The following is a 21,128-nucleotide window of genomic DNA, read 5'->3' as shown; positions in this document are numbered from 1 at the left end:
TGTGACTTCAGGAGGACAGAGAACACAGTGCCCACAACAGGGCTCACTTGGGAGGAGAGCACTAAGTCTCTTTTGCCCCCTGAACATCAAAGCGAGGTCTGGATTCGGTGCTAATATGTTCTAACGCCTGCTAATCTCCTAAGGGAGGAAAGGGTCATCAGGCAGCAGTATCTCTGTAGAATTGAATCCCCTGGCTTTGTTTTCCTTGGATCTGCTGTTGTGCCTGCCCTCTATTTATGACAACCAGTACTGATTTCTAGTGACACCGTTCTCTTTGCAAAGAACTCTGAGTAAAATAAAGGCTAGATGAAAGTGCACTTTCAAGCTTGCTTAATGGTCTTCATTTGTAGGCTTCTCTTCAGCAGTGATGCGTGTGTGTAAAATTTCGAGGTCTGCAAAATGCTTTTACATACAGTTTAGTTGGGTAAACACTTTTTGAAATAAACACATCCATTCTGCTATTTATACAGACCTCGGTTAGAATATGCCTGTGTACAATTCAAGCTCTAATTCTTGTTTAAAAAGTTTTCTGGGAACTCTAGGACTGACATAAACATTTTTGAGAGTGAAACATCGCATCTGGATTAAAAGGCAGATACCTAACCCTGCAGAGCTCCCACCCCTTGGCTTCAACAGTGGAATCTCTCCCACTGCGGATACCTTCCTGAGCTCCACACCCCAAAATTCAAGGCTTCAATATAATTTCCAGTGACACTTTTGTCTAATCGCTAAAGCCGGCTGGCCGAGGAAGGGGGACGCACATAGCACCGGGGAGAGGCCGACCGCGAAGTAATGACGGGGAACCCCAAGGGTCGAAGGTGGCGAGGCCCCACCCGACCTGTCTGGCAGCCCCCCCATACCTTCACGTCCTCCACCTTCATGCGTGTGCCCTCCTTGCCCACAAAGATGTCATCGATGTCCACCAGGATGTAGCGGTCCAGAGGCAGCGAGAGACGCTTGCCTGTGAGGAAGGCCACGGCATCGACGAAGACGAGCTTGTGCAGCCAGAAGTTGAGGTTGTTGCCAAACAACACGCGCTGGATGCCATCGTGGAGGCCCAGGTCCTGGACCACGGTGGCGTGCAGCGCAGCGTGCAGGCCAGCGTCCGCGCCCAGGTGTGGGATGGACTCGGACGAGCGCGTCTTGGCCAGCAGCACCGGCTCGTAGGTGGAGTGGTTGGACTGGAACACGGTCCAGTCCTCGCCGGGCAGCACGCCTTTCTCCACCTCGCTGGGCCGCGTCACGTAGAGCAGTGGAGACTTGGGGTTGATGCTGCAGTCCTTCAGGCCCAGGTTGGAGTGCAGGAATAGGGGAAAACCTTTGAGCTGCGCACTCAGCAGGCTGTTCTCGTTGGCCTGTAGCCGGGGCGGAGGGCAGGGAGAGGGCAGCAGAGCCGTCAGATCCAGAAGCCCCCAGGGAATGTACAATCTCAGGTGGGGACTGGTCACAGTAGGATCAATGGTATTCTCGGACATTCAGGGAGGCTTTATCGCATCCCTGGCCCTGTGCTAACCTAGCTGCACAGACCCAGCTCTGTCGGTCCCAGCAATATACCAGCAAACATGCACCACGTACTTCCCAAAGCCAGAAACCCGGGTCACGCCACTTGGCGCGCAAGGATGCTGTTAATCATCACAGTGACCCCACAACAGAGGCATCTCTGTCATTCCCATCTTACAGGTGAGGAAACAAAGGCCCAGAGAGATTATGTAACTTACCCAAAATCACACAGTGGAAACTCTAGCAGCTCTGAGCCTAGGCTCTGCCCCAGACTGCCTGGCCTCGGGCAAGTTATGTACCCTCTCTGTGCCTCTGTTTCCTCTGCTGTAAAATGTTCCTCATGGGATGCTAGAGGGTGATGAGTGTTCATCCTGGCAAAGTGCTTGGGTCCGGGCTGGCAGCACCACAGTTGCTCCTCTGGTCCCCATACCAGCCTTAGGACATGGTGCCTGTGTTATAGCACTTCATGGGGGCGGAAGCTGAGGCTACCCTCAGACGCATGGGGCCAGGAGGAGCCCCAGTGACCAGCCAGACCATCTGCCCCTGGAGCCCACACGCCCAGTCACCAGGTCCCTCTGCCTGGCTCTTCCTACACCATCCTGGCTCTTGCTACACTAACCTCTCCTTGGGAGAAATCTTAGGTGGATGCCAATGTAGAAGAGATCAGAGAGGAGGCATCTGCTGGGGGTGCCCCATAGCATCCCCAATCCTCCATATGTACCCAGCACCCCCAAGGCCACCACCTCACAGGAGCTCAGCTCCCTGCACCTCCCTTCTCCTCTGGGGCCTGGTGCTGCCCAGCTATGTGGGATCTGCAGACAGTGCCCGCAGCACCCCTTCTCCTGTTCCCTAGACTCACAGCCCCCGTCCTTCATACCAACCCCTGACCCTTCCTAGCCACCTGCTCCTGGATATGGTACAACTGGCCTTTGTCCCTGTGTCAGTTTCATTCTATTTCCTTCACCTGACAAACTCCTGTTCATCCTTCAAAACCCAGTGCCAAAAACCCTCCTTTGCACTGGCCTCCCTGGAACCAGGTTAGAGCCTCATCCACAATACTTTTCACCTTGGCTGCTACATTATCTGTTCAGGGTCTCTCTCCCACCATTCTGCCCTCTTGAAGGCAGGTGCTATATCATTTCTACCTTTGGAACCAGGTGCCCCTAAACAGGCTTGATACCCAGAAGAAGCAAACATTTGATGAGCAAACTGGATTTTTATTTTTATTTATTTTGTTGGGAGGAGGGTAAGGGAGAGGGGTAGAAGTAGAAGGAGAGAGAGGCAAAACTCGATCTCATAACCCTGAGATCATGACCTGAGTGGAAATCAAGAGTCGGATGCCTAACGGACTGAGCCATGACTTAACTGGATTTTTTAAAAGAATAGAAAGGGACAGACAGATCCTTAGTACCTGGCCCCTGACAGTTGTTCAATAATGGGTTTCATTTGTTGATTCCACAACTATTACTATGTTTCGTGCCAGGGATACAGCGAGGGAAAACAGATACAGCTCCTGACCTCATGAACCTTAAAGTCAAGCAGGGAAGAGAGAAAGCAATCCAAATCACAGAAATAAATACAAAACTTCAATGAGGCACATCCTACACAGAGCAAGTTCATAGTTCTAGAACAGTCAATAACTGGCCACAGCTGGCTCAAGGAAGACTTTCCAGAGAAGGGACTTTCAAACTAAGGTTTAAAGAATGCTTAAGTAACAACTAGGGAAAATAGGGGCCACATTCAAAGGACAGCAAGTGCAAAGGCCCTGAGGAAGGAGAGAGCTCAAGGAATAGAAAGAGGCCAGCGGAGTGATCAAGAGGCAGAGGAGGAGATGAGGCAGGAAGGTCAGCTGGGACCAGACCTGGGATCCTGGAGGCTTCAAGGGGCAGCAGGAAGCCATCAAAAAAACACTATCAAAAGGTTTCAAAGACGGATGACAGGTTCCAATTGGCATTTTTAAAAGATCCATCTGGCTGCCGTGTGGAGAATGAGTGGGGCAGGGAAACACAAAGGGCACCACATGAGGGCCCCCAATGAGTCTGGAGAGGAAGTTAGGAGGGTAACCCAGGGCCACCCAGGAGAGCTGGTCAGGTGAGCACTGCACAGGACACTCAGCTGAAGACAGAGCCGCGTGCCCCAAGTGGAGCTGTCTGTGCGCAGAGGATGTCTTTTGCTAACAGCCCTCACAGAGGAGTGCTTGTTTCTAATTCCCACAAAGGCTCTGCAGAGCTCTGGCCTCATACAATGCAGTAAGGGACCTGCATGCACTTCTCCACATACTAGTACCTGCCAAGGCCCACCCTGTCCTCAACTAGCCTTGAGAGTCGAGACCCAATGCAGAGAACAAGCCCAAGAGGCCACTCCACTCAGCCCCGAGGTCCATGGGACCCCTAAGCCAGCACTGGCCAAGGATAGGAACTACTTGGGCTACGTGGGGGCAAAAGCAGGGGGGCCTAGTGACATTCCGGGCCCTGTCCCTCACCTGCTGTGGCCTGGGAGGCCACACTGGCCGGCAGGCACTGGGGGATCCCATTTCAAAGCCCCATTCCTGAGCTGACTGCCAGGCCCTGGCAGCTCAGCCAGCGGCCCAGCTGGGGAACATGGAGGAAGGCAGAAAGCCAGTCAGCAATGCAAAGGAGCCAGTTGGGGAAGGGAATGGAGAGCAAGACTCAGCATTGCAGAGAATGACCCTACCTGTAGGCTTCAGCCCACCGGAGGGGACCCCCTCCTGTCCCTCAGCACTGAAGACCCACTCAGGAGACACCAAATCTCCCAACGGAGTCATGCAGGTAGAGGGAGGAAGGGCCCTGACCCGGGAATCAGGAGGCCCAATACAGACTCTGTTAGTAACCAGATGGATGACCTTGGGACACCCCCCAAAGGGGTCTTCTGTGGGTATCAGTCCCCCAGTCCGTCTGTCTGTTTGCACTGACATGCCCGTGCGTGGCTGGGTTGGAAGGCAGGAGTGTGGTGGTGGTCTAACCTCGGCCCTGACTTACTGGCCATGTTACTGCAAACAGCTACTCTGCTTGGAGCCTCAGTTTACTCCTGAAAATAAAATGCCTCCTTCACAGGGTGGTCACGAGACTTACCCAGGATAAGGCCCACAAAGCAATGCATTCAGCATCTGGCACATAGTAAGTGTGCGATAAAAGAGGTTGGGCAGCCCTTGTCAGTCCCCTGCTAGGATGTGGTCAGCTCCAGGGCCTCTGGAGTCATGAGGTTGAGATACAACGATGTCAGGAACCAAGGCTATCGATGAAGATCAGCCCTGACCCCCCAGGACCTCCCAGAGGCGCGTGCCCGTCAGAACCACGAGACAGACAGAGGCGACCGACTGCCAGCTGTATTTGCTGAACACGGTGATGACAAAGCAAGACTAGCTGCCATTTAATGGGTGGCTCAGGGTGCCACCCACTGTCATTTTCAGCACGGCCCCACTTCACAGATGGGTTGAAGATCCTGCCCCGGGTCCCTCTGCTTATAAATGACAGAAAGATATGAACGAGGGTCCGGACTCTTCAGCCCCTGCTCTAACACTGATCTGGGAATCCAGCACCTGGGAAATTTGGCAAGCGAGTGTCTCCAGACCTCTGGAGTGCAGAGACCCTTTGGGTTTGACAGGTCCAACACACAGCACCAACGCAAGCCTTGTGCAAAGAGCCAAAAGATGGAGCCTGACCACCAGAGGGCTCTGTTTGAGCAGAAAGTCACAGGCCCCGGCTCAAGACCAAGCAGCAGTCTTGTCTCACGCAGTATGGTAGAAGAGCATGGAGACTGGAACTTCCACAGACTGCGCCGCCACCCACCCTGACCCCGAGAGACAGTGAGCTTGTCCCTCTGCTCCCTGGGGCCCCATGTCCACCTTCTGTAGAGCCAAAAACTGGGGCTAGACAGGACCCAAGCTCTGGTACACCAACTGTGTCCCCGGCCTGGTCCCTGGAGACTACAGGAGTTCTGTGCTCAGATGCAAATTCTACTCCAAAAGGGGCATCTGAGGCCCTGGATTCATCACATGGTGGTTATGACTAAAGCCTCTGCAGCCAGACTGCCTGGGTTCAAATTCTGGATCTGTGCTTATTAGAGAGAGGAGTGGAAGCACATCTCTTCACCCCTCTTTGCCTCAGTTTCCTTTTCTCTTAAAATCAGGACGATATCTACCTCCCCTAGAGGATGGCTGGCGGGTGATGGGTGAGTTCATTCTTCACACGAAGCGCACGGACAGTGCACTGGGCTGGGGCAGCACTCGGTAAGTACCAGCCATTGTGATGTTCTTCAGGGCTGGGGCTCTGGATCAAACTTAATGAAGTTCATGGCAGGGAACGGAAGAGTCCACGAGAAAAGAAAAAACAGATAGCAGAGGCAGTCTGAGGTTCTGGCAGATGAAAAGCCATAAACCAGGCCAGTGTTTCCCAGAGGATGCTCTGTGAAATAAAGGCCTCTGTGATCAAGCCAGCTGGGGAACAAATCTCACCAGGTTTGCTCCACTGCAGGACTTCTAAGGGCCTTCAATTTCTTGGCCCATAAAACCTTCTTTTACTCTCAGAGCATCCTGCTGCACTCATGTGGGAAAGGACACACCATGGGAACCTCCTCTGGACCAGGCTCCGCCCCACACCGAGCCCAGGGTCCAGGGCACAGGGGTGCTCACGAATGCCTGGGGACAGAGGGTGCCCTGCTGGCAAACACGCGCCCCTTCTGACCCACTCCCGCTCCTCTCCTGGCTCATGCCAACAAAGAACCTGCTTCAGGACCTGCATACTTACTAATGTCACCTCGGCCTGGAGGGCCCTTTGTGCCGAGAACTATGTGACTCCTTGTCTCCCCTCCTTCCAGCCTCTTTGTCAAAGTGGCCCTTCTATCAAAAACAGTGTCAACTGCCCATACCCATTACTTCCCTGTGCCCTTTCCCGGCTTTATTCCTTCTCGTACTTATCGCCATTTGCCACATGGTGTGTTTACTTGTTCATTGCCTGTCACTGACCCCACCCCACTGCACTGAAATGTCAGCTCTGTGACAGCAGTGACTCTGCCTACTTCAATTACTCCCATGTCCCCAGTGCCTAGCAAAGGACCTGGAACACAGTCAGCATGCAGTAATATTTGCTGAATGTCCCCAAGCACCTACCTAGAGTCCCTACCGCCCATCTTGAAGCCAGAGCCTCTAGATTCCCCCAACCAGCTGCTCCCCATGGACAGCTTCTTCACAACACTTTCAGCAAAGACTCTGATCCCAGCAGTCATTCTGGGTGCCCCCATGGAGCCCAGAGCAGCTTACCTGCCTGTTGGGATTTCTTTTTCCTCTTTCCTCCAATGCAAAATGGCTCTATTCAGGAGGTGCGTAAATGCCACAGCCCACCAGAGCCAAGAGGAAAGAGCACAGGATCCAGAGCCCAGACCACCTAAATTGGAGTTCAAATTCTGGCTCGCCTACTTCCAGGCTACCTAGCCTCAGATACATAACCTTCTCACGCCTTGGTCTGCCTATCTGCAAAATGAGGGCACACCTCGTCCCTTGGGAAGACTGCCATGATGTTCACAGCAGCAAGCCTCTCCCACCTCACAACTGTTCCGGGGGCTTCCTTTAGGCAAGTCCCTGCTGTGTGCTGGGCAATCCCCCTGCCATGTGTTCCTAATAAAAGCTAACATATTTTTTAAAGATTTTATTTGAAAGAGTCAGAGAGTGCAAGCGCGAGCTTGCACAAGCTGGGGGAAGGGGCAGAGGGAGAAGTAGACTCCCTGCTGAGTATGGAGCCCAATGTGGGCCTCCATCCCAGGACCCTGAGATCGTGTGACCTGAGCTGAAGGCACACACTTACCCAACTGAGCCACCCAGACACCCCGAAAAGCTAGTTTTTAAAAGGCACTTAGTAGACAGCAGGCACTGTGTGCTCCAAGTGCTTTACAGATCCTCACCCACTTCTCCTTCATGACAATCCTAGGAGGTAGGCGCTACCATTATATACCCATTTTACAGATGAGAAAAGTCAGACACTCAGCTACCAAGTACAGATCGAAATGGGGACCCAAACTCAGCCAGACCTATGAACTGCTCGGGGACCCCCCCAACCCCGCATACCTTGAAGAAGCCGATGATGCCCACACCGTAGGCCACACAGTACTTGTCCAGCAGCTCCCGGTTCCAGGCGTCCAGGTTGACATACTTAAGGATGTTCTCGTAAATGATGAGGGCAAAGCGGCCACGGCCCTTGTCGGTGAGCGTGGGCATGTCCCCCTTGCCCGGTGCGATCTCCGTGCGGTACTTGAAGCGGCTAGACTCCAGGATGGCCACGACCTCCTGGCCCAGCTGGGAGTAGAGGCTCTCCACAAACACCAGCACCAGTGGGTCCGTGCGGGAGGGCGTGGCTGCCTGTATGGGTTTGAGTGGCAGCAGGCGGCTGGGGGCCACAGGGGGCGGGTCCCCACAGTCTGGCTCAGGGGCGTCCGCAGAGGGCTCCAGGCCCCGCTTCCAGCCATACAGGTAGTAGGCTGAGACAAAAACGCTGAACAGGCAGAAGACGAACAGCAGGAAGAGGACAGCCTGCGGGGACACGTGCCGACACAGCCTCCGGAGGCGCGCCAGGGCAGGCATCCTGGCCCCCGAGACCTCGGCCGCCGGAGGCCCACCTGCCCTGGCCACCCCCAGGCCCCACGCAGAAGGAGACACCAGAGTCGTCCACTGAGCAACAGTTTCACAGACGCTGAGCAAGCGCAGCCCTCGGTGGGCAGCAGGAGTGGAGGGTCTGGGCCCCCGGCCCTTCCTCCCAGCCAGGGGCACAGTCCGCAGGCCGGTCGCGCTCCTTCCTTCCTCTGTGCCCCTTTATGTCACCATGGCAAACCCCCACGTGGTCCTGTGCACAGGAGAAGTGCCCCCAGGGCGTCAGGGCCTCCTGGGGGGGCTGCGGAGTGGGCCGAAGGACGCTGGGCCGGCCCGGGACGGCCACATGTCGTTCGCTCCGTGGGGCCCCCGGGGCCAAGGCTGTGGAGAGGTGAGGAGAGCCGGGGGTGAAAAGTCAGAGAGTGGGCTCTCGGGGGTCTGCTGACTGTGGACACACAGGACCGGACCTTGGTGGGCCCACACTCAAGCACTGTTGCCCAACCTGGCTGCACAATGTCATACAAGCCTCATAATCTCTCTGAGCCTCAGTTTCCCTACTTGTGAAACTGGGCTGACAACGGTACCTGCCTCACAAGAGGCTCAGCGTGTAAGCCCCCTGTCCTAATGTGCATAATGGGGACAACACGGTGTCTGCGATGGTGGTTGCTATTCATTGTAATTACAGAGACCAAGACCAGACCAAGAGACCCCCAGAAGCAGGAAGGACAAGGTGAAACAAACATCCAAAGGCCTGGGAGTCGGAGGCGGAATTCTAAATCACGGCGGAACACCCCATTCTCACCATCTCCTCCTCACCCACAGTGCCCCTCCCCCATTTCTCTCTCTGAATGGGCTCAGCCGCCTCATCAGGCAGCCAGAACTTGGGGTTCCTGGGTCCCCTTCAGCTCTATCCTCCGCCCAGAGCAGGCCACCCGTATTGGTCTCACTGGAAAGTCAATGGAGACCACACACCCAAACCCAGTCCCCCTTGCACATGAGTGGAAGCAGCTGCTGAAAGCCAGCAGGAGAGAGATGGGGACAAAAGGTGTGAGGGTCTGGGTGGGCACAGCCAGGGAGTGACTAGAAGCCTCAGGCCCAGACTAGGGGGTGAAGATGTTGAAAATCCCTCCCAGGCCCAAGAGACTATCTGGTGTGCTGAGTGTTGGCCCCAGCAAACCGGAGACCCAACAAAAGCAGTTCTAGGAACTTACGATCGCAGGGGTTGTAACTGTAGGCATGTGTGATGATTTCCCCACAAGAATCTGAATCCCCATGCTGCTTGTAATAGCAAATGCCCAGCAACAGAGGACTGTCCTTAGCAACTATGATGCAAGCATCAGACAGAATCCCAGGCAGCCACTTACCACTTCTACAAGATGTGAAAGAAGGACATTTACTGACACAAAAATATAATTGCCACACATGTTGTTAAAGAGGAAAACGTTTATAAAAACAGTCTGCGTGGTCACATTTCTGTTAAAAATTGTTATGTGTAAGCCAGAAACTCGTACCAAATCCCAACAACAACAACAAAAAGCCCAAAATGTTAACGATGATTATGTCCGAATAATTTTTATTTTCTTCTTTTTGTTTCCTAAATTTTCTACAATCATCATTTACCACGTTTGTGAAAATTTAAAAAAAAAAATGTTTTTAGAAGATGTGCTCAGAAGCATGAGGCAGGAGTGGGAAATGAGAATATGTCCCAGACACCCGTGCCACTCCCAGTTCTGCCAATGACGTGCTGTGTGACTCAGAGCACACCCCTACCCCTCTCTGGGCCTCCTGCCTGTCAGAGAGGAGCTTGGGTCATTCTCAGAGGGGCTCTCCCACCTCCCATATTCTGCAATTCAGTCCCTACTATATGCCAGCACCATGGGGAACCCAAGGTAGCCAAGAAAACAGACACCTACAATGCAGGGGAGGAGTAGTGGGAGAAGGGCATTTGAGAGAACTCAGGGGGACTTAACTCTTCAGGAGGAGCAGGATCAAGGAAGGCTTCCTGGAGGAAGTGGTACCTGAACTGACCAGGAGAACAAGTTGGGGGGAGGGGGGCTGTGGGTGGAATAGGGAGAGGCACATGCCTCAGCTTGGAGATAAGAGACCCAGCCGAGCTTTCCAGGGACTCCTTGTCACTCTAGCTGAGAGCAAAGCAAGAGGGAACAGGTTTCCTGGAACAGCTGGAGGGCTGGGGTGATAGTCCTGTTTATTCCCATTTTGCAACTGCATCCCATTTCCCACTGATAAGGGCAGCCCTCTGCCCTGTGGTCACAGCGAGCCCCACCTCTCGGCCTTGGGTCCAGGACCACAGCACAGTGGGTGGAGAGGTACAGCGCCTGGCTGGTGCCCTGCCAGCCTACTACACCTGAGGATATCTAGCCACTCCAGCCACCCAACCGTACTTCCCCCGCAGGCCTGGATGCTATGATCACTGGCCCTTGGTCGATTGCATGAACAGACTTACAGTGTCCCCGTTAATGATGCAACCAGCAGTCTCAGGCATCTGGGGGTCCTAGACCCCTATGGGAATCTGACAACATTTTCCCATAAAGAATACACATATATGCTTCAAAATCCTGTAACAATTACAAGGAATCCAGACCCCTACCCTCAAACCCACCAGAGGACCTAAAGTACTACTGTAAGAAAGCCCTTGCGGTTACATGCAGACTGGAAGCAGCCAGCTTCATTCACACTCACGCAGCCTCCCAGCAGCCGTGTGACTTTGGGCAAGTTATTTAACTTGTCGGTGCTCCCAGTTTCCTAATCTGTAAAACAGCAAAGTCTGACATGCTCCCAGAGCTGTGAAAATTAAGTGAGTTGACACATAAAAAGCACACAGACCGTGCTCGGCACACAGCACCAAATTGGGGTCAGCCCCTCTCCCTGTGCACATTGGCTGCTTGGTGAATGGAGGCCCAGTGTGGACAAGAACTGAGCCCACAAAGCTCGGTCAAGTCAGCTCCATGCTCTCTCAAGCCTCTGACAGTCAGTTCTCAGAAGCCCAAATCCCCATTTTCAGAGCCTGTGGCCTTTCCCTGGAGCCACATGGATGGGCAAAGGTCAGATGTGGTAAGAGGCCAGGAGGCCAGGGAGGAAGCCACGACGAAGCCCAGGCTCAGGAGAGGGTAAAGGGAGAAAGAAAGTGGGTCGACTAGCCCATCCCCAGAGAAGCCAAATACTCTGAAGTGAGGGGCGGGGGAGCATGAGATGCTGCTGGCAAGAGGAGCCTCCAGCACTGCCCCCCACCACTGCAACCCCCATGAGGGCCTGGAGCCAGTCATTCGAGACCCTCCACACGCGCCTGCATTCCAGGGCCCCTGTGGTTCAAGGATGGGGAACTGGGGGGCTTCTAATCCCCTTGGAGCCACCAAGTCCTCCAGGACAGCTGGAGGCTGAGGTCTCGGTGCCTCCCTCCCTTGATGCCCTGGCCCTGCCTGGGTCTTGCTGGCGACATTGCCAGCAGTCTTCCTGAACTCCAGCCTCGCCCAGCCAGTCACCAGTCTTGGTCATGCATCTAAGCCTGTGCTCACCAAGTTCCCATTGCCGGAATGCCTCCCCATCCCCCTTGGGATACTTACTCATCCTTCAAGACCCCAGTTCCAATGTCATCACCTCTCTGAGGCCATCCCCATGCACCACCCCCTTTCCTGCCCCCAAGTCCCATTCCTCAGGCTTCTGCCTGGCCCCATCCCCTCTCCACAGAGTGGAACTGGAAAGCCAGGCCCCTCAGGCCAAAACAGGATGCAAATGTGCATTCTTTGGCTAGCACAGCATTTTTCTTAAATTTGAGATTCATTATCAATATTTCAAAATCAGGAGATTTCACATAGAAGTTAGAACTTCTAACTTTTCTTTAAAAAGAGCATGTTCTGCTGACACTGGGCACTCATCCCCAGAGGCCATAGAGTCCCACAGCCGACCCCCTCCTTCCCTCATTTGACTTCCTGCCCAGTCCCTGGGTGCACCTGGGTGTAAGGTCCACACAGAGTGGACTCGAGGTGTTTCCATATACAACTCTGCAACCTGGAGCCACCAGATCCTGGAGCAAGAGGAGGACTTACTGACCTATGCTGGGGCAGGCCCTGCCAGGCATCTGGCAGCTGGCACATGGAGGGCCCCCTACAAATACTAATTTCATTTCTCCTCTTTCCCCACACGCCTGGGTGCCCTGAAGGGCAGGGACAAGTCTGATTCATTACAGCAACCCCCACCGCTCTCCCCAGGCATAGGTTCTAATTAAGTATTCAAGGTATGAATGAGGCATAATGAGCTGTTATTACTCCCAATTTACAGATAAGGAGACTGAGGCTCCAAAGCGAAACGACTTGTTGTTATACAGAAAACCGCTAAATCTTGACTCAAATGGGTTTCCTTCCTAACTTCAAATTTGGTCTTTCATTCCTCCATGCGGAGTCTCCCTAAGGGCCTTTTATAATAAAAATAATAACAACAGTGATAACGTCACAATCATCATCATTGTTATTTTTACTGCTACATGTTTCAAGCACTTACCACAAGCCTGGGCACTATGTTTAGCGCTTTTACACACCTAACCTCATCTAAGCCTTGTAATTACTAGTGTCATCATTTACATTTACCGTCAAGGAGAATGAGGCTCAGAGCGGTTAAGTCACTTGCCCAAAATCACACAGCTAGTCCCTGACAGAGCTGAAATTTGAACCCAGACCCCGGGAGACAGAGCAGCCGGCTCCAGATCCTGGCAGGGACACCTTGCCTGCAACAGGGGACAGTGGGAGGGGGCCTCAGTGACCGAGACCTCGAGCCCTGAGCCAGGCTCCCACTGTGCTCTCCCAGCCCTAGGCCCAGCTCTTTCTGCCAAGGTGCTGGGGATAATGAATGAGATGCTCTGGTCGTCATGGAGATGCCATGGCAACGGTGCACTTTCGGGAAATACCACGGTAACTGTGGCCACTGCTCAGGAGTTGAAAGTCACTCCTTACCCCTCACCCCCCCCCCCAACTCCAAAATGCTCTGCTTCCCCCACAATCCTCTCCAGGTCCTGGAGAGAAAGGAGGCAGAGGCCAAGGGCCTTCCAGAGACCAAGCTATCGAGAAATTAGGGTCTGGCTCTGCCCTAGATGGTCAGGTAGACTCCAGGAGCTCTCTGAGAACGCAAGCTCTCTGAGGCTCAGCTTCCTGTGCCTTTCCTAGGGCAGGCGCACCTAATAAGCAGCCTTCACAGACTCGACGTCTACTGTGTGCACCCAACCTCCTGGGAAGGGCAGCACCTGTCATTCCCTGTTGCATCCCACCCATCGGGAGAGGTGGCAGTGTGCTAGCTGCGGGCCTTACGGTGAAGGGCTCCAACTGGAGCCAGCCTCCCTGGGCTTGAACCTTGCCTCTGTTATTTACCAGCCTTGGGATCTTTGAGCAAATCCCTCAACCTCTCTGAGCCTTGGTTTCCCCAGGTGGAAAACAGGCTTCATAACAATTACTATCTCACAGGGCTGCTGCCAAAACTAACAGAGACAATGTGTATCAAACAGCTCAGGGCCTGGCGCAGGGTGATATGGCTTAATACAATGACTAGCCATTTCACAGATTTGGAAACTGAGGCTTGGGAAGCACCTGGTCCAAGGCCACAGATCAAATCCACAGTGGATCCAGGCGGAGAAGAAAGGAGGTCAGGTTTGGGAGCACACTGGAAGGTGGGGACAAGCAAAAAGCCCAGGCCCACCCCCTCTTTTCAGTACTTATTAAGCGGCACGAGGCACCAAGCGTGGCACTGGACACTGAAGATGTAGGCTTTTTTGGGGGCCCCGAGGTTTTGTGTCTCTGGTGTGCTGCTGCTGCTGCTGGGCAGACGCAGGAAGGTCCCTGCAGCCCCGCATATTCACCGAGCCCCGATTTTATTTCCTGCCTCGGGAATTCCCAACACTGCCCCCATACCCCCATACTCACACGCACACGAATGCACAGACTCACAGGGTGCCGGTATGTTCAAGCGGTGTCATCTCAGCCATCTGGGCCACAGGCGCCAAGTGTGGGGTGGGAAGCAAACAGCTTCAAAAGTCTGTGAATGGGCACCCGGGCTTGGGGGAGGAGGGGTGGCTGCCGGCCCAGGCTCTGGGAGCCCCACAGGCAATCCCAGGGCCACTCCCCACAGCTGACCCCGCCCCTCCCAGCCTGTCACACCCCCAGCACAATCACACCACCACCCACCACCCGGCCACACCCCGCAGCCGCCCAGCTCCGCCAGCCACCCAGTCTTGGCCTGCCCCACCCACCACATACAGCGCAGAGAAAATCCTCCACATTTGCTTCCCAGCTGTGCCGGAGTCTCTCCAGCCCAATGACACCCCTGGGAGGCCGAACCAGAAGCAAATCCCTTCCTCTGCTGGAATTCACCGCACACCCCATCCCCCACAGGCCCGCAGTGCCGCCTGGCTGCGGGCCAAGCTGCTGCCCATCAGTCACCCTGGAGTCCAGGGCTGCCACCCAGGGACTGTCGGCAGTCTGGCTCTGAGTCTCGGGGTTGCAGAGTGTGCAGCCCACCCTGCTGTGAACACGCAGGGACACAGAGACCCCCCCCCCCCCGAGAGGAAAGGACCCCCCGCCACCACCCCCACCTACCCAGACTCATTTTCTTGTCCATTAAAACCCTGCCCATCCTCCTCCACGGCCAGCCTCAGCCGCGGAGCTGGACTCCGCCGGCTGTATTTCAAAGTCCTAGGTGAGCTACCCCGCTCTGTGTCCCACCATGCAATGCCGGACGCATGCTGCCAGACGCCGGCTGCTCCCCGACTACAATACAGGTCCCCCGACTTCACCAAAGGCTCTCCAAAGCAGAAGTGCTCTCCTACCCACGGCGGGTGCTCAAGAGAAATGGGCCCCTGCCAGTTCCCTTCCCCTTTTTGGATCTGCCATGAGCTATCTCCAAGCTAAATGGCATTAATAATATGAACTTTCATTTATTAGACACAAATACGCCTGTGCTCTATGCTATTAACCCATGCCACAGCACCCCGACCTACCTTCCCCTCACATTACAGACGAGGACATTGAGGCCTGGAGGGGGCCTGGGACTTGCCCCAGCTCACAGAGCTAACGAGTGGGTGACTGGGATCCCACACAGGCCGCCCTGCTCCAGAGCCCAGGCCCGTCCTGCACGGGTTCCCCTGGCACGGCTCTCACCATTGCCCCGCACGTCCCACTCTCTGCTCCCTTTGAATGGTGCCCTTTCTGTTTTTGTTTCCATCCATTTTATGTGTGTTTTAACATCAAAAGCAGCCTCTCCTGATCCGTCTTGGAAGAAGCCTCACAAATCATCCATCAATCAACAACCGAACAAAGCATAAAGTGCTGGTTCCCTCCCCGGTTCCCAGCCTGGGATTTGTTCTGAGTTCCTCACAGCACGGAATGCGCAACAAAAAAGACCTCAGGAACTCAGACCCCACTTGTTGAGAATTTGTCTTTCCGCCAACAAAGCCTGAGCTGGGAGTTTACCTTTGTACTGGCTCTGAAGAAAGAAAAGGGTTTACCAAGCGAACAAACCAACCAGCTTATGGGGAGGGGCGGAGTGAGGAGCAAGACAGGTCAGGACCCACTGGCCTCCAGTCCCTGCTGAAGCTCCTAACACAGACCGGGGTGGGCAGGCCATCACAGGGCACGCTCCCCCCAAGAAGCTTCCCCAAATAGGGCTCTCTCCCCTCAGCCCGCAAATCCATCTGTGACAGTGCCAAATCCATTCCCATTTTTCTTAGGCTCAGATCATAGGCACTCAAAAGAAATGGAATGATATTTCCTTGCAAATATCATAACCTCCCTCGCTGACAGCAGCCAGTTCTGGCTGAGCTCCTGGTAACTCACTGGGACTGTGATGAGAGCTTCCCCTGATCTGTTACACCCAACCCTCACACCCTGAGTGGTGGGGTCACTGATACACAAACTTTATAGCCGGGGAAACTTAGGCTCAGAGAGGCTAAGCAACTGACTGAAGGTCCCACAGCTGGGCAGCGGTTAGGATGACTCCAAGCCAGCTCACCTTGGGGCCCCTGTTTGTAGCCCCTCTATAGTCCTCATGCCCAGCATTCCACACCATTCTTAACCCAGGTCTGAGGCCTCCCGCAAATCACCAGCCCCAGCTGTGTAAACACAGACTGACCCAATTTCTCCAGGGATGGGAAAGCCTTCACTGGCCAGGAAGGACACCACAGACTCCCAGAAAGGCAAGAAGACCTCAGCCAGAGGGCCTTCAGCTTCCCTTGTCCCCAGGGGCCTCTGTCATCTCTGACAAGCAGGTGTCTACATGAGAAAGGGGGCTGCCCCAATACCCCAGGCAAAGGTCTCATGTGAAGGAAGAAGAGAGAGAGGCAGGAGTGAGAGTCAGAAGCAGGAGATGTCAACTTGGAGAGCGAGCTCAGAGGACAACAGTGACCATCTCGCTTCACAGGTCTGGTGCACACCAGGTACTATCATGACCTCATTTACTCACCATTTCTTCCCAGTGAAGTAGAAACAAGTTTTTCATGCCCCATACACCTGCCCCACCCTGCCTGCCACCCCAGCAGGAGAGCTGGGCAATGCCAGGCAGCCCCAGTCTCCATCCTTCCGTGTGCCCACCCCAGGTCACCGGATGCCCCCTGAGAGATTCCAAGAAACAGGCAATGTCGGTGGGGGGGTGGTCTTCCATCTCACAGACGCAAAAGCCAAAATCCACGTGGTTCCTGGAGTCCACACCGGCATCCCAAGCCCTCCACGTGCTTCCCCATGCACCTCTGGACAAGACCCTTCCCTACTTCTAGCCCCTGCTTCCTCTACTGGACAATGAGGGATGTGGACTGGAACAGACATTTGTGACATCCTGGGGTTACAGAACCCTCTGAGAATCTGTAACAACTCTTCATGAGCTCCCCCTAGACAGAGACCATACCACGTTCCAAACAAATCAGGATGGCTGTGACCGTCACCCACCACACAACAAAACAAGGACATGGGAACTTTCTCGGGGGTCCTTCTGGCTTTGACATGCCGTGGTTTGCACAGTGCGGACAGGACCAAAGTCACGAATGTGACTTCCTGAGCCCCCTGGGACCTCACTGTTTCAGCTACGCCCCACGGCTCTGCAGTCAGCCATTACCTCTCAGACCTACTGGCTTCCAGGGGGCCCACGGACTTGCCCCGCTCCAGTGAAGCTACAAGGTAAAAGCTAAATAAAGATAAACGGAGTCCTTCCTTCCCACCACATCCTTCTACTCCATCTGGAACCCACCCCGTCGGCCCTGAACCATCTCGCTGGGGCGGTCCCGGGGGCTGGGACACTTGAGGAAGCTGCTCCGGTCCTAAACGCAGGCAGGGTCCAGTGTCCGGCCTGGAGGCCAAGCGGCCCCCTCCCGTGTGGCTGTGAACATGCAGGCGCACACACGTCCTGACAGACCTGGGAAGACTGGACAGGAGGGAGGGGGCGAGGGGCCCCGGTCAGAGGGTACAGGAAGGCCGGGGAGAGAATGACGAGACCCACCAGATGTCCAGGCAGCAGCGCTGGGCTCTGCTTCTCTTCAGTGCGCCCTCTTAATGGCCACACACTCCTCACTTAACACCGCCACACCTAATCCCTGAGCTAGGACAAATGGCATTACTCTCGGCCCAGCCCTCGCCCTGGGAGGGAGAGAGGGAGGGGTGGCCCTGGGGCGCCCTGAGCCCAGCCACCAATGGAGATCCCCGCCATCCCTGCCAGAAGCCTCCAGGCCCCTCACTAACCAGTTCCTTGCTGGAGGCCACCAACCCCCCTCCCTCCTGGACTTCAGGAAGAAGACGTCCTGCCCAATTCTGCCCCACACCCAGGTAGAGCCGCCCTCTCCCCAAGAAAGGCGCCTTACATGGAAGGGGAGAAGGCATGTCCCTGGCCCTCGGGCTGATGGGCCCTCCAGACGCTCTCAAGAAAGGCAGCAGCCAACACCCGAAGAGACTGCGACGGTGCAGCTCTGTCGGGCTTCCAACGTGATCCAAACAAGGCCCTTCCCCCTTCAGACCTGTTTCCCCACGCATCCTGAGAAGGAGAGGAAGAAGGCCTGATACGGTCTACTGGCACCAGCTGGCGGTCAAAGCATTTGTGACCCCGGCTTCTGGGCCTGGCCCCCATGCCAACTCAGCTGGCGGGTTCTTCCTACTGCCCTGGCCAGCAGAGGAAGAAGCAAGGTAACTGCCAGGTTATAGAAGGCCTAGAACCCACGCCAGCATGTTGAGGTGTGGGGTAAAAAGGGCCTGACATAGCCCAGAGAGGAGAAGCAACTAGGCCACGGTCACACACGCAGCTGCAAAGGGGCCAGGCTAGCTTGGCTTTGTTCGGCAGCAGCAAACATGTGAGATTGCCCACCTTTGAGGGAACCTGCCTTGTTAGAAGACACCAAGGAAAGCACAAGGCTATTTGCTAACAGCAGGATTTCAGGCCCTTTTTCCAGTAGGGAAAAAGATGGAGTGTTTTATGTGTGGGCCTGGGATGGAGGCTGGGCTGATTATCCAGGTGCCCCCATGTCACCTCACAACGATGGCCCAGGACCCTTCCAGCCCTGCATGAAAACTGAGAACCCCTGCAGGGAGCAGAGGCCTTGACTACCTCTTCATGGCTGCCCAAGGCCCAGCCAACAGGCGCAGCAGAGGTGATGGAGAAACTGCCCCCCATGGGGGGCATGGACTAGGCTGCCCACAAGACAAGAAAGCCTTAGGGAAACCGAAAAGGCTCCAGGCCCTGTGGCCAGAGCCGAGGGCAGTTGGATGTGTTGGGGGCAATAAAGAGGAAAGGAAAGCTCTGAGTCACTTAGCGCGGCACATGCTCCCTGATCACCTGGAGGCCTGGTGGGCACAGCGCAGGCCTGCTGAGACCCGGGAGGCTTCACTCGGGACACACACGGAAGTGGCCTCGTCCCTCTAGACTTGCTGGGGCTTGTCACCACGACAGGAGTCCCCCACCCACATGCTTCCATGGAGGCACAGCTGGTAGGGAAGGGGAAGGGAGAGGAGCCAGGTGGGAGGGCCTCACTTTCTCTGGAGCCCAGAAACCAGAGAGCACGGACTGAGTGAAAGCGCCCGGTGACCTACTTATTGCAGATTCCTTTTAAAGGGGCCCAGGGGGACTCAGTGAGCCACTTAGAAGGTGCCTTACAGGTGTCCCCGCACTTCTAAGGCTCGGGAATCAGTTCCTGGTATCAGGAGACTGGAGGTGCAGTCCTAGCCCTGGCTACAAGGAGGCCGGCGAGGCTAGCGAGGCCGGCGAGGCTGGCAAGGCAGCAGGCATGGACGGGCAGGTGGCACCCATTCTCAGATGTTGCTGTGCACCTGCCCAGGGCTGAACATGAGCACCAGCTCCCAGGGGCTCCTGAGATTGAGGGCTCCCTACGGTGTGCCTCTAGGTGTCTCACTTGCCTGACCCCAGGCCCAGCTCCCCTCTAACCCACCAGTGACCCCAGCAAGCACCTGCTCCTTTCCAGGACTTGCCCCAATCACCCGCAAAATGGACAGTTCCAGCTGGCTCCAAAGGCCCTCCTGGCTCCAAGCTAGGCGACTGACCTCTGCAGCTCATCCCCAGAGGTGGGCACAGCGGCCCCCACTTCCCACCATCCATAAACCCGTGAGTCCATAAACTCCAGGCAGAAAACACATTATACAAACCCCTCCCCCGAACCGAATATAACCACGTGCTGGTCCTCTGCTGGATGCTTGGCCTCTACTTCATTAGCGCCTCCTCTCACAAGTATGGAAACTGAGGATCACGGAAGTTAAGCATTGCTAAGGCTCCCAGTGCTTTGCTGAGATTCGAACCAGTGTCTGGCTGTAATCCTGCATTCCATGGCATCAGCCACAGAGAACCCAAAACCCAAGGGCCTGGAAGATGCCAGCAGGTCTTTGCACCTCCCACACCTCTAACTGTGCAGCAATGAGGCTACTGTGTGAAAGGCAGGCTGGTGGGGGCCGGGAGCAGGCGGGCAGGGAAGGGAAGCCTGGGTGGGAGCTGAGCATTTGCAGACTGACCAGTCTCCGGCCCAGCCAGTTGTCCACCACCATCGCTGCAGTGTCTTTGTCACTGACAGCACACTGTGGCCCCTGCCGGGCCATTTTGAAATCATTATACACATGCAAAGCTTTCTCACAGCCATTGCTTTAGTGTCACAGGACAACCTCGTAAAAACAGCGGTGATCTCCTCCGTCTTTCCCCAATGAGGAAAATGGGGTTCCCGGGGGAGGGGTGATGTCCCCACACGCACATTGCGAGGCAGTGTTTGAGAATGAACTTGGAGCCCACCTCTTGTGCCCCCCCGGTCCAGAGCTTTGTCGACTCCTCCATGCCCTTGACTTTCAGTTCAACCAGCACTTACAACAATGACCATTTCTGAGAGTTCACTCCATTTATATCCGGCGTTTCACATACTATCTCATTTAACCATCCTCATAAACGAAGTACTACTGGTTTCACTTCACAGAGTTGCTGGGGCTCTGAACATGGGCACCTTGCCCAGGTCACCATGCTAGAAGGGGGCAGCACTGGCTCTGGGGTCTAAGCTCAGAACCTCCACCTTGCACTGCTCTGTCTGGGACCCGAGGGGAGAGGTCACCAGACACAAACAGCTTGTGTGCCTGGCAGGTTAAGGCAAGAGTATGAGAATAGGAAGACAAACAAAGCTCTCAGAGAGCCCACAAGACAGAGGCTGTTACAAACATCCGGGCAGGAGGCCAGGAGTCTCAGCAAAGGACATGGGAACAGAGGGAGGTGACAGATAGTAGGGAGGCGGCCCTGTGAGACCTTGGTCAAGTGCCTTGCTTTCTCTGGATCTCAATTTACCCGCTGTAAGCAAAGTCCCTGGAGTATCTCCAGAGCTCCCCTCCAGCCCTAAAATCACTCGGACCCTGGGAAAACAAGCAATGCCTGGTGACAGCCTGGCTGTGAGCCCTGGGGTCTCTGAAATGTCCTTGGCTGTCCTGGCATGGCTCAGCTGCCGAGAAACAGGCTTGCAAAAGCCCAGGGCTCAGCCGGCATGCCTGGGCACCAGTGAAGTGTGGGTCTTGAGGGGCCG

The 21,128-nt window shown here is 55.1% G+C and overlaps 1 protein-coding gene across 6 annotated transcripts in view; it reads right to left on the bottom strand.

The window, feature by feature from the left end:
• The window catches only part of NDST1 (N-deacetylase and N-sulfotransferase 1), a 58,917-nt gene that overhangs the window by 22,326 nt on the left and 15,463 nt on the right, over nucleotides 1–21,128 (bottom strand). For 2 of the 6 annotated variants that reach the window (XM_059174052.1, XM_059174053.1), the window contains exons 2-3: nucleotides 7,580–8,479; nucleotides 861–1,355 (exon numbers count right to left, since the gene is read on the bottom strand). In XM_059174052.1, the coding sequence (XP_059030035.1) occupies nucleotides 861–1,355; nucleotides 7,580–8,092 (1,008 nt within the window). In that variant the 5' untranslated portion in view covers nucleotides 8,093–8,479. The other 4 variants (XM_059174051.1, XM_059174056.1, XM_059174055.1 and 1 more) reach the window with 4 other exon arrangements.

The sequence above is a fragment of the Mustela lutreola genome, chromosome 5 (genome assembly GCF_030435805.1).
Source record: "Mustela lutreola isolate mMusLut2 chromosome 5, mMusLut2.pri, whole genome shotgun sequence".
Classification (NCBI taxonomy): Eukaryota; Metazoa; Chordata; class Mammalia; order Carnivora; family Mustelidae; genus Mustela; species Mustela lutreola.
Note: the sequence above shows the minus strand (reverse complement) of the source record. Positions and strands in the feature narration are given on the sequence as shown.